At 52.0% G+C, this 12,661-nt stretch overlaps 1 protein-coding gene across 3 annotated transcripts in view; it reads left to right on the top strand.

The window, feature by feature from the left end:
* The window catches only part of CYFIP1 (cytoplasmic FMR1 interacting protein 1), a 95,108-nt gene that overhangs the window by 16,494 nt on the left and 65,953 nt on the right, over nt 1-12,661 (top strand). For 2 of the 3 annotated variants that reach the window (XM_032638068.1, XM_032638067.1), the window contains exons 2-4: nt 10,987-11,109; nt 11,184-11,273; nt 12,521-12,598. In XM_032638068.1, the coding sequence (XP_032493959.1) occupies nt 10,993-11,109; nt 11,184-11,273; nt 12,521-12,598 (285 nt within the window). In that variant the 5' untranslated portion in view covers nt 10,987-10,992. The remainder of the gene's footprint in view (nt 1-10,986; nt 11,110-11,183; nt 11,274-12,520; nt 12,599-12,661) is intronic. The other variant, XM_032638069.1, reaches the window with a different exon arrangement.

Below are 12,661 nucleotides of genomic sequence, written 5' to 3'. Positions count from 1 at the left end.
TGGCGCTGGTGATGGAGCCTGGGCAGGCAGCGTCTAGGTCTGTGTGCGGGGGCCCAGGCCTTCCCTGCGGTGAGCTGGGGAAGTGTCTGCCCCTGGCAGGCCTGTGTGCAGGCTCACTCTCCCTCTTTCTGGGCAGGAAGCGGCCCTGGTGTCACGGTGGATGGAGAGCCCCCAGCCTAGTCAGGAGGTTGGTGGCACCCTCTCCATGGTGTGACCACCCCCCAGTGCCAGAGACCGCCGAGCTTGGCTCCATCCTAGAAGGAACACGCTGAGCTGCTACTGTCATCTCCCCTCGTGTCTTAAACATGCACTGGATTCTGTGTGAAAGATGAAGACCACCGGAGTCACAAAGAAATGGTCAGGCATTAGTAGACCAGAGGGATCTCAGACCTTGGGGGAAAACAAGCCCCCCGCCGCCCCAGGAGAACCCACCCCGTCCCAACCTCCATCCCACAGCAGTGCGTCCAGCTCTGTGGGGCTCACCTGTGTGCTTGGTGCGTGGCCGCCGCAGCTGTGGAGCATTTCCGTTCCCCAGGGACCCGCTGGGGGTGGCGGGAGTGGCAGGGCGCAGCGCAGAGGTGTCAGGCTGGGCCCGTGTGGGCGCTGCACACTGCGAGGGATTGAGAATTTACTCTGGCCTCCTAGGTCCATGTCCGTCTTTTGTTGATTGATTTATATTTGCATCAGGTTCATTTTTCATACAAATCTCAGGAGGCATCCCAGTTCGTAAAATAGATAAACACGGGGCTACTCTGCCTTGCCATCGTGGGGCACCCCGGAGTTCCAGGGAACATGGTTTGAGAACCACAGCTGTAAGCATATAAGCAGGAGAGCAACAGGATCAGAGTCCTAGTTTAAAAGGAATGAAACAGGAGCGTGGCAGGCTTGAGGGCGGCATAGGAGCTCTGGGTTGGGAAGAGGCCGGGCAGGCCGCCCGGGGAGGAGGCGTTCAGGAGGCAGAGACGCCGCTGTGTCTTGGGAAGACCCTGTCCCAGGTCTGCAGACTGAGGCTGAGGGCACGGGAGAGTAGTGTCAGGAGGGAGGGGCTGACAGGCTCAAGACTCCTCTGCGGGCTCTGTCTCAGACTTCACCTATTGTCTTGATTTTCAAGCAAACTCGATTTTTGTTTTTCTGTTGATGCAGCAAAATTGTTTTGAGGTAATTGCAGAAGAGACCAGTGCTGCTTTCGAGAATGGAATTTAAAATTTTTGTGCAGTTTGCATTTCTTCAGTAGTAAAGCTGGGCAGAAGATGGTGTTTGCTTTTTAATTTTGAAGTTTTTGCCTAGAGATCATAGCAACCCCATTCTCTCCCCACCCCACTTGATCTGGGGAAAGAGGCTGGAGTTGGAAAAACGTGTTGTTTTAAAATGCGAGAGAGAAAGGCACAGTTGAATAAAGTATGCTTCTCTTCCTCAGATGATTTATTTTACATGTGAGCAGATTGCACAAAAAATTGGATGTTTGTACTTTTCTGGGAAGTACTGTTATTTGTATATATAGAAGAGGAAGAAAATCAATGTGCGTCCTGTGCATGTTAGCAGAAACATTTCGTAGTTTGTTGTGGTTTGGTTATGCTGTGGGGTTTGACAAGTGAAATACTGTCTAGTTGTAAAGTAAAAAATATTACAAGTTTGGAGATGCTGAGGAGACCCTCTTCCCAGAAAAAACACCCTCGTGGCTCAGGTCACGTGGGCTTGAAGGGTGGCATTGACACACAGGCAGTGCTGTCACTGTGGTGCCACAGTCAGGACATCTGAATGGGCATCTGAACCATGAGTTCTGCATTTTCCCTCCTGTGGTTTTGCCATGTTTTGCAACCTTGGTGTTGAGCTGCCTTGGCAGTTCTATTTTAAAGCTTACCGGGTCTGTGCAGAATGCCTGCTTGCTGGCTCTTGGCTGGGACGCACCCTCACTTAGCTTTGCGTCTGACCCCGGGCCCTGTCTGTGCTGGACGCCCTCCCTACCTTTGTATGGCGCTTGCACAGCCTCCTGCCCGCCCTGCCCTGTCTGTCTGGCCCAGCATGCCCCCTGGTCTCCAGTTCCTGGCCCATGGGTTGGCATCCCCCTGCTTCAGCCCTTTCTTGGGGCATCCAGTTGCCAGCTCCTGCTGCCTGACCCTCCAGGGCCTCAGGGTCAATTTTTAGTCCCATTTATGAGCTGGGTCCACATCCTACCCCCACCCCGAGTCTGGTTCCCAGCCCCTGGAAGCCTACTGTTTATTAATAGGCACATACCTAGTGTAACAGTTTTCATTGCATTTCTGTTTTCATGGACAGTAAATTAAGACCTTGCCTTGACGAAAGTGATAGGTTCTCTGAAACTATGTGCCAAGTTCTTTTATGGGTGTGTAAGACCAGTTGGATTTAAATGCTTCATTTGTGGAAGATTTAAATTCAGCTGCTTTTGGGAACAGAAGTAACCAGAAACCGAGTTTGCTTGCTTAACTGCTTGTTTTGAGCTGTTTCTCTTAGTGTTTTTAACCCAGCCTTCTAAATGGTCACCCTCCTCGAGCTGATGTCCCTTCACCACTGGGCTCCACCCTTTTTGCTATTTATTTATTTTTTTTTTCCTTTTTGCTATTTATTTATTCTTGCTCTTTGTTTTTACCTTAACCGCTGATAGATGAATGTTCTCTTCCAAATACATGCAAGTTATTCAGCCAGAAAATGTTTTAGCTATTTTTTGTTTCCAGAGCAGTACTAGAGGTATAGATGGTCATAGAAAATAAATACATCTCCACGGTGATAGAAGTTTATCCTCTAATCTGGCAAAACACAAGGCCCCCCTCCGTGGCCCATGTACTGTACCAGGCTGGTCCCCACAGGCAGTGCGGACTGAGGTTGTCTGGGCCTGGAGGAGGCCTTGTGTGTGGTTGGCAGAGGTGCATCAAGGGTCTGAACCAGGCCTGGACCCTTCAGGAGTGGATGCCTCCGGACACTGCACTCTCTGGGGCCTTCACAGGGAGTCTGGACCGTGGACTCCTGAGGGCGCCCCTCCTCACCACCCCCACCATCTGTCCTTGCGCCTCACCTTTGATGTCTGTCTCCTAAGGTACCTTTCTTGTCTTGCGCTTTTGTTTCATCTTGTCTCTGCAGCCAGTGTTCTGATGGGGAGCCTGTGTTCTCCCAGTGATCTTGGGTTATTGAAAACAAACACACACACACACATACTTTTTTTCTCTTTTCCTTTTAATCTCTTGGTGCCACCCATGCTACCAGGTTGAAAAATTAGTCTCTCCGCTTTAATTTCTGTTAATTCTCTGCAGCCTAGCCTAAGTGTTCTTTTTTTATTTTTTAAAATTGTTGAATTATGTAAGGACTCGTTGTCTATTATTACCTTTTAACTGAATTGCCAGCAAACAGAGGAGGCTTCCCTTTCGTCCTGCACAGAAACAGGGAAAACGATCAGATCATATGCTCATTCAACAACAAAAGTCCTGTTATCTGCTGTTCTCGGTTTTGAAGTGTGTGGTGGCTGCTGTGATTCACAGAAACCAGCCTACCTTCTCCCTGGGCTGTTCACCGCAGCCCTTCCCCATTCCCAGCACTGTTCTCTCGACCCCAACAGCTGCTCTGGGGTTCGGCCTCTCGCTGCCCCTCTCCTGCCCTCAGGCCTGGCCGGCTTCCCTACCGCTGTAATCTGCCTGTGTCCTCGGCCCAGGTGCACACGGCGCCTGGCGCTGGGGTCACGTTGGCTCTGCCCTGCTCTGTGGCTGTGTGGCTCTGTGCATTGCCCTGATCATCTGTCAGAGTGTGACGACCCCACCCTGAGGGTGACTGTGCGGATGACTTGTTGGGAAGTTGTAGGGTGATCTAGGCTGAGGGGTGGATGGTGCCACGTTGGGGAGAAAGGGGGGCAGCAGCCGTGGGGTCTCTAGCCCGGCACTGGGAACCTTGACCTCCTGCCCACCTGAGGTTGCCTGACCCCCATCTGTGGTCCCCTGAGCCCACTTGGGGTTCTCTGATGCCTGCCTGTGGTGGCCACCTGAGGTTCAAAGGGTGTCTTCCTTGGGCCTTAGCTCTGGTCACACATCGGCTCCAAGTCCACGAAGAGTGCGCCCAGCTCGCTCTGCTTGTGAGCTACGCCAGAAGCATTGTCTAGGTGCTGGTCCTGGGTGGAGTGGGGTTGGGTGCCCCTCCATGCAGGGGTCCATGTCATGGCAGGAGAGGCGAGGTCCCCTTATGGAGGCAGGATTTCAAAGACCCTGCCCTGCACAGAACTGAGCCTGAGTTTCGGTTGCAGGATGGTGTGTCAGCTGAGTCAGAAGAGGCCCCTGGGCCCTGGGAGCCCCTCACCCAAGGGCAGGGGGCGGGGAGCATAGGAGGAGGAAGCAGCTGGGCCCTGGGGTCTCACTGGCTGTGAGTGTTGCGGTGTGTCACAGCACAGCATCCCTGCATCTCGGCCCTACCGGGGAAGCTTGCCCACTCTCCACCTCTCCAGCTCACAGGCGTGGGCACACCGTCTGAGTTGCTAGGGCCCTGCCGTGGGGCCCCAGGACACTGCCTGTTAAAGGAACAAGCAGGGTGGGTGGTGGTACACAGGGCGGGTGAAGTGCTACCAGCTCAGAGCTCTGGCTTTCCGCTCGCCCACCCTACCTGTGGGGAAGTTGCTGAGGAACTGTCCAGAGTACGCGTGTCCCCTGAGCCCTGGGGATCCCTTAGTCAGGGACACTCCAGCAGCAGCAAAGTGAGATCAGCATGTCTTTTTTTTTTGGCTACACCGTGCGGCATACAGGATCTTAGTTCCCCCTACCAGGGATTGAACCCGTGCCCCCTGCAGTGGGAGCGCAGAGTCTTAACCACTGGACCGCCAGGGAAGTCCCAGTGTGTCCTTTTTTGAAATCTTTATTTTAAAAACACGTAAACTTGCAAAATAAATTTGTTCATAGCTTGTTAAAAGGCAGTTCCGCTGACATATTTAAATTCATTTTTATAACTTGACAAGCCGTAGGGATCAGAAACAGGGTTAGGAACTGCTGCTGAAAGGAATCAGTCAAGGAAGAAAAAGCCTGGCTTTTATGTTGTTGGGTGGACAACGTCTGTTTGCAGTTGTTTCACCCCCAGGGGGAGGAAGGATGGGTGTTGGGGGGTGGGTCACAGACCAGAAGTGCTGATGCTGGTACTTTCAGACTGAGGCCCGAGTGGGTCAGCTGGTTTTTGCTCTCAGCAGTCTTTTTCTGCATCGAGCCTGTCTTGTTTTATGATCAGAAAAAACACCAGCACGGGGATGGTTTTCGTGGCCAGTCAGCAGAAGGGTGTAGGGACCCTGTCTGGGAGATTCTGCTCTACCCGACCTTGGCTGTGTTAGTCTGGGCAGCTTAGGCAGACTCCCTCACAGTGCTGGAGGCTGGAAGTCTGAGATCAAGGTGTCGGCAGGGCTGCTTCCCTCCGAGGCGCCTCTCCTTGGCTTGCAGACGGCCGCCTTCTCGCCGTGTCCTCACGTGGCCTCCCCTCTGTGCCTGTGGTCACATGCCACCCTGCTGTGACCAGGCCCCAAGCTGTGGAGCCGTATGAGCTCCTTTGAGCTGAGCCAGAGGAGACAGAAATGTAATCAAGTTGTTAAACCGTAAGCTCCCGCATGGCAGCACGGGCAGGTTTGAGTGCGTTCCAAATGTGTTACTTTAGTTACACTCTTGGGCTTTGGCACCAGTGGAAGCCCGCTGCAAAGGCATGTGGGTCCTTCAGATGTAGTTGAGGCTCTGTCCCAGGGCCTTGCAGTGACCAGACACACAAGGCCCCTGTGTCGTGCTGGGAAGGAACCCCAGTGGGCCCGACGTGAGGCTGGGAGGAGGGGCCGGCGAGTCTCTGGGTCTGGGTGGCAGCAGGCACAGGGAGGGAGCGTGGGCCACCCCTGATGAGGGGCGGCCGTTAGAGATAGAGAAAAGTAAATGGATTTAAAGGGAATTCTGAGCTGTCAAAGAAGAAGGCGAGATGGAGACTGAGGACTTGAACTCGGAACTGGCAGTTTCAGGTTTCCTCAACAGGTGAGGCAGAGGCCGGGCAGACGTGCATTTGTGGAAGATGCACAGGTTGGAGAGTCGCGGGGGTGCCCGTGGCCCTGGAATTGGGTGTTTGTAGGGGGTGTTCCTGACCGAAAAACATGGGGAGGAAAATGGAGCAAATAAGAGAGAGCCTCCGTGAGTGACGACAGGGCCTTGACCCGTAGTCCACATGAAGCTTAAAAGATGCTATGAAAGAATGTTCAACAACAACAACGTCAACGTTTTTTGGAAGTTGGAAGGGAAAAGTAGCTTACAAAACAGCTTCTATCATCTTGTTTCTGTGAGAAATCAGGGGATTATGGATAATTTCTTGTACCTTTCTGTATTTTCTGATTTATCTACAATAAATATTGCTAATTTTTTGCTCCTATTTTTTTTTTTTTTTTTGCTGTACGCGGGCCTCTCACTGTTGTGGCCTCTCCCGTTGCGGAGCACAGGCTCCGGACACGCAGGCTCAGCGGCCATGGCTCATGGGCCCAGCCGCTTCGCGGCATGTGGGATCTTCCCGGACCGGGGCACGAACCCGTGTCCCCTGCGTTGGCAGGCAAACTCTCAACCACTGCGCCACCAGGGAAGCCCACTCCTAATTTTTTAATTGTAGTAAAATATACATAACATATAAAATTTGCCATTTGAAACGTTCACACTGTTGTGCAGCCATCACCACCGTCCATCTCCAGAACTTTCCCCATCTTCCCGAACTGGAACTCTATGCCCATTAGACAGCAACTCCCCAGTCCCCGCCCCTCCAACCCCTTGGTAACCACCGTTTTACTTTCCTTCTATGAATTTAGCTCCTCTCATGTGAGTGGAATCGTGCAGTATTTGTCTGTGACTAGCTTATTTCCCTTAGCGTGTCTTCAGGGTTCATTCATGTTGTAGCATGTGTCAGAATTTCCTTCCTTATTAAGACCAGATAATATTCCACTGTATATATAAAACACAACAAAGAAAAATATCCTTACACATTGATTGGAAATAAGTTGAACATTTGACATTTTTCCTAGGATGTGACTCAAGTGTGTCACAGAGGCTTTCTGCAACCCTCCTGCACCAGTTCTGTACCTGGGTTCTCCTGGACTGTCCTGGGCAGAGGTGGGGGAGGGAGGGCGTCCCCCAGGCACTGGGCAGACAGCCAGGGCGGCCTGTCATGTGAGCTGTGTGGCTGTCCCAGGGTGGTTGGCCCGACCAGTTTTTCTCGTTGACCAGCGGGGGTGGGAGGCACAGAGGTGAGGCCAAGCAGCCCTGAGGGGCCGCAAGATCATTGCGGGGCAGCCTGGCCCCTTGGAGGCCAACAGCTTTGAGGTGCTGTGTGTGGGCACCACTGGGGCCCCGCACTGGCTCTGCAAGGCAGTGACCAGGTTGAGGACGTGGCGCTATGCATCCCCTGTCCTGGGCGTGTGTCTTTTCTTGAGCATGTGGAACAGGAAGTTGTGATGATAGAAGGAAGTTGGTAATGGAAGGAAAAAGTTTTCATTATTTTGAAAAATATCTGCTACATTTAAAATTCGTAGTTAGCACCGTGCTGTCGGGAGGGGTGTTCTGTGAACCGCCGTCAGGCCCCGTGGCTCCCTTGGTGTCTGTCCTGTGTGTCCTGCTGATCTCCTGTTGCTGGCTGAGAGCTGTTGTTGTCTCCAGGGTGGAGTTACTTCTCCTTTCGGTGCCATCAGCGTTTGCCTGGTTTGCACTCTCTTGTTAGTGCATCCACCCTGAGCGTGGTTCTGTCTCCTTGCTGAATGACCTTCTGTCGTTATGCAGACCCATCTTTATCCCTGGTAACTTCCTGCTCTGAAGTTGGCTTTGTCTGACACGCAAGTAGTCCAGCTTCCTTTTCTTGCACAGTTTCTCTTTCCCCCTTTTACTGTCAGCCTACCTATGTCATTATGTTTTTGTTTTTTTGTGGTACGCGGGCCTCTCACTGTTGTGCCCTCTCCCATCGCGGAGCACAGGTTCCGGACGCGCAGGCTCAGCGGCCATGGCGCATGGGCCCAGCTGCTCCACGGTATGTGGGATCCTCCTGGACCAGGGCACGAACCCGTGTCCCCTGCATTGGCAGGTGGATTCTTAACCACTGCGCCACCAGGGAAGCCCTAGAGGCTCATTTTTTTTTTAAATTTATTTTATTTTTGGCTGCACTGGGTCTTTGTTGCTGCGTGCGGGCCCTCTCCAGTTGTGGCGAGCAGGGGCTACTCCCCGTTGCGGTGCGCGGGCCTCTCATTGTGGTGGCTTCTCTTGCTGCAGAGCATAGGCTCTAGGCCCGCGGGCTTCGGTAGTTGTGGTTCGCAGGGTCTAGAGCGCAGACTCAGCTGCTGTAGCGCACGGGCCCAGTTGCTCCGAGGCATGTGGGAATCTTCCCGGACCAGGGCTCGAACCTGTGTGCCCGGATTGGCAGGTGGACTCCTAACCACTGCGTCACCAGGGAAGCCTCGAGGCTCTTTTTTTTTTGGCGGTGCGCGGGCCTCTCACTGTTGTGGCCTTTCCCATTGCGGAGCACAGGCTCCGGACACGCAGGCTCAGCGGCCATGGCTCACGGGCCCAGCCGCTCCGTGGCATGTGGGATCCTCCCGGACCGGGGCACGAACCCGTGTCCCCTGCATCGGCAGGCAGGCCCCCAACCACTGCGCCACCAGGGAAGCCCCATAGTTCTCTTATATACTACGTTTCTATACACTGAATACTCCGTCAGACAATATTTTCATTTTTGCTTTCAGCCACCAAACATCTTTTAAAGACCTCTAGAGGAAGCTGTCTACTCTGTTTACTCACTGTTTACCCTTTCTCTTGCTTTTGCTTTTTATGTCCCAAGTTTCCTTCTGGTATCATTTCCTCTGAACTTATGTTCACCTGCTGTCTATGAATCCTTTTGATTTTCCTTCATCTGATAATGTCCTTATTTCATCTTCATGACACTTCTTTTTCAACCTAAAAAGTGTCTTCTACTTCTTTAGGTCCCCCTGGTTTCTGGGGAGAGATCGAACGTGGTCTCTAGGTCATGAGCCACTTTTCTCGGGCTCTTTTTAAGATATTTTTTTCATTGTCTATTTTTCAGCAGTGTGACTGTGATGTGTCTGGGTAGGGATTTCTTTAGTTTATCTTGTTTGGGGTCTGTTGAGCTTCTTGAATCTGCAGATCAAAGTTTTGCCACATTTGCAAAGTTTTCAGTCATGTTTTCAGCTGTTTTTCCAGCCATGCCCACTTTGCTCCCTTTCTTGCACTCTGATGAGACTGTTAGACTTTTTCTCTTGTCCCAAAGGTCCTAAAAGCTCTTCATTCTTTTCAGTCTTTTTTCTCTCTGTCATTCAGATTAGATCATTTCCATTGCTCTGTCTTCAAGTTCACTGAATCTTTCCTCTGCTTTTAAGCTCATATGGGGAGTTTTTAAAATTTCAGTATTGTATTTTTTAGTTCTGAATTTCCATTTGGTTCTTTATATCTTTATTTATTTATTTGCTGTCTTTCAGTTTTTTTGTTCAGTTCAGGAGTGCTATGTTTGTTTAGAGCATTTTTATAGTAGGTGCTTTAAGTCTGGTAGATAGTTGTAGCATCTGTTATTTTGGTATTGGTATCTGTTGCTCATCTTTTCCAACAGGGGTTAAGACACTACTGGTTCTTTGCTGAGTAGTTTGGATTGCAGCTGGACATTTTGGATATTATAGTATGAGACTCTGGGTCTTGTTTAAATCCTAGGGAAATGTCGGTGTTTCCATTTCCATTTCCAAACAAGGCAAACAACCTCGTTTGATTTAGGTGCAGTTCTGACCTGCCCTCTCTGGGTTATGGTTCCGTGTCAGTTCTTTGGTGCCTCAGCCGTGCCATTGGATTTGGCCTGTGTGTGCCTCCTGTGGCTGTCTGGGACCTGGCCGTGGTCTCAGGGCTTGGGGTGTCAGGATCAGATCCACGCAGCTTGGGGGTGGGCCTGACATTCATGAGCAACTTTGGGGGCTTGCTCTTCCAAGCTTCTTCCTCTCCACACTGGCCTTGGGGCTTTCCAGGGGCCTGGGGTTCCCTTGTTGGTCCTCTAACCAGTATGCCTGGGCTTTGGAAGCCTTCCCTGCCGTACACTTCCACGCCCATGCCTTGCCTGGGGCCCAGTTGCTATAGGTGGAGCAACTGGGTGCTTCTTCCTCCAGTGTTCTTGTCCAGCCTGCTTGCTGCTCTTTCCATCTCGGAATGAACGTAGCTTCCCATGTAGCTGCCCTGCGCAACCTGTCTGAGGTCAGAGCTACCCCAGGATCCTGCCAGGGGCGGAGCTGCTTGGTGTGCCTGTCTGGAGTCAGAGCTCGTCCCTGAGTCCTGTCCAGGGTCACAGCAGCACTCAGCGGAGGCAAGCTGGAGTGAGCTGACTCCTCTCTCCTGGAGCTGGCGTAGCCGTGGCAGGTGAAGTCCGTCTCTGTTGCTGTGCTTCTGTCTGGCAGCTGCAGAGTCCAGGCTCTCAGGCCTCTGCCAATAGTCCTTCCCTATTTCCTCCCCTTGGCCGCCGGCCCTCACCTCATTGGGCGCTGCAGGCTGCCCTGTATTCCTGGAGGCAGGGCTCTGGCCTCATCCATCTCTGTCCCTATTGTGTGGCCCTGCTTGGAGGACGCACCTGGGAAGCGCCACTGGCAGGGAAGCACCATCGGCCCCTGGAGGCAGACATGGTACTGGAGGAGCTGTTCCCACCTCCAGCTCAGTGAGGGGTTGCCAGTCCCTCACGGAGAGCCCTCCAGGATGGTGGCCCTGAGGTGGTAAGGTGGCAGGGGGTGATGGCACGTGTTTTGGCCCATGCGCCCTACTCCACGACCAGCAGAGGCTGTGTTGTGACTCCCCTGCTGGTGAGCCTAGAGAGAGATGCCAGACCCCAGGGATGGGCCGAGACCCCTCCACCATCCCCAGCTCCCTGAGGAGAGGGCACAGGGGAGCAGGGTGCTACGCACCCCACCCTGGAAGGATTGGCAGGGTGCCCCTGCCCTTCCTCATGGCCTGGGGGGACTCTGTTTTGTCCCAGGGCAGGATGGCAGCCCAGGTGACGCTGGAGGATGCGCTGTCCAACGTGGACCTGTTGGAAGAGCTGCCTCTGCCCGACCAGCAGCCCTGCATCGAGCCCCCGCCATCCTCACTGCTCTACCAGGTGGGTGCTGGGCAGCCGTGGGATGCGTGGCCTGTGTGCTGACCTCCGCTTGATGGTTTTCCTCTTTCTTGCAGCCAAATTTCAACACCAATTTTGAAGACAGAAATGCATTTGTCACTGGCATTGCAAGATACATTGAACAAGCGACCGTCCATTCTAGCATGGTAACTCTGCGCAGTTTCCTCTGGGGGGATGGCATGTCTGAATAGCAAATGTCACTTTGGTATTATCCTGATAGGATACATAGTGAGGAAGAAGAGAAGAAAGTGAATGAAGTGTTTTATGTTTTTTTAAAGCACCTTTTTTTTTTTTAAATTATAAGGACAATATATGCTCTTTCTGAAAACCTGGCTTCTGTGGCCCAGAGAAAACCTTTGTCAGCATTTTGAGGGAACCCATTCTCCCTCTTTTATACTTGTACTCAAGCATACCAGGTACACACCCATATGGGATTTAGATTGCATAAATGAATTGCATTGTTATTATAATTATGTATTTTAATGATTTCATGAACATTTTAACATATGTCATTAAAACACACCAGATGAAGTAATTTTTAATGGCTGTCTAGTCCATTTTTTAAGTGTTCAAAATTTTTACTAATTTGCAAAATTTAACTATGTTTACTTAGTTTGCTTTCATTTCTTCTAGTAAAAAATGCTGTGATGAACATGTTCCTAAATACATCATTATTCTCACTGGCTAGATTTGTAGAAGTGAAGTTACTAGGTCAAAGGTTGTGAGCATTTTAAAGCATCTTAAAAACATTACCAAACTGTAGTCAACATTTTTCAAGGACATCTGTGCAATTTTTGCCATTTTTACCAAAGGAAGTAACGTGAAAGAAGGAGTAGACACGAAAGCAGTTTTGAAATGATGGCAGTCCTCTTCCCTTGGATACTCTCCCTGGATTTTAAGTGCTTTCCCTCCCTGCCCTGGGGACAGCAGAGTGTGTTAGTCTTCCTTCGGGGCCAGGAGGCTCTGTGTGGCTGGCTGGAGCGGCTGTGAGGACCCCGTGTGCGTTCAGCTGCACTGCACGCTTCCCATGTCCCCAGCTTCAGATCTGCACTGTCAGTAGGCGGCTTGGGGCTGAGTGGAGCTGAGGTGTGGCGGCTACGGCAGGTTCCCTGGGCTGTGCTGCCCCTGGGCAGAGGTGGCTGCATGTCGCTGATACCCCTCTTCAGCCTGCAGAAGCCATGGGGGTGTTTGGGGTGGTCTGCAGTGTCACCAGTATCTTAGCAGCTGTCTCTTGGCACACAGGTCCTGGTGCTTTTCTGTCCCTCAAAGGGAGGGTCCTCCTGGCCTCTCCACCATGGTCACCATGGTTTATGGCTCTAGCTGTTGGCGATTTGGCATCTCCTTTTTTATGATTGTTTTGCTTGCCTTTGATTTGCCCCGTGTACCCTTGCAGAACGAGATGCTGGAGGAAGGCCAAGAGTATGCCGTCATGCTGTACACCTGGAGGAGCTGCTCTCGGGCCATCCCGCAGGTGCCCCATCCCAGCCAGACCCCACCCGCCCCACTGGCCACGCCCTCATCCTTTCCAGTCGTC

Source organism: Phocoena sinus, chromosome 7 (genome assembly GCF_008692025.1).
Source record: "Phocoena sinus isolate mPhoSin1 chromosome 7, mPhoSin1.pri, whole genome shotgun sequence".
Lineage (NCBI taxonomy): Eukaryota > Metazoa > Chordata > Mammalia > Artiodactyla > Phocoenidae > Phocoena > Phocoena sinus.
The sequence above is the reverse complement of the archived record's forward strand: the minus strand, read 5'-3'. Positions and strand labels throughout refer to the sequence as shown.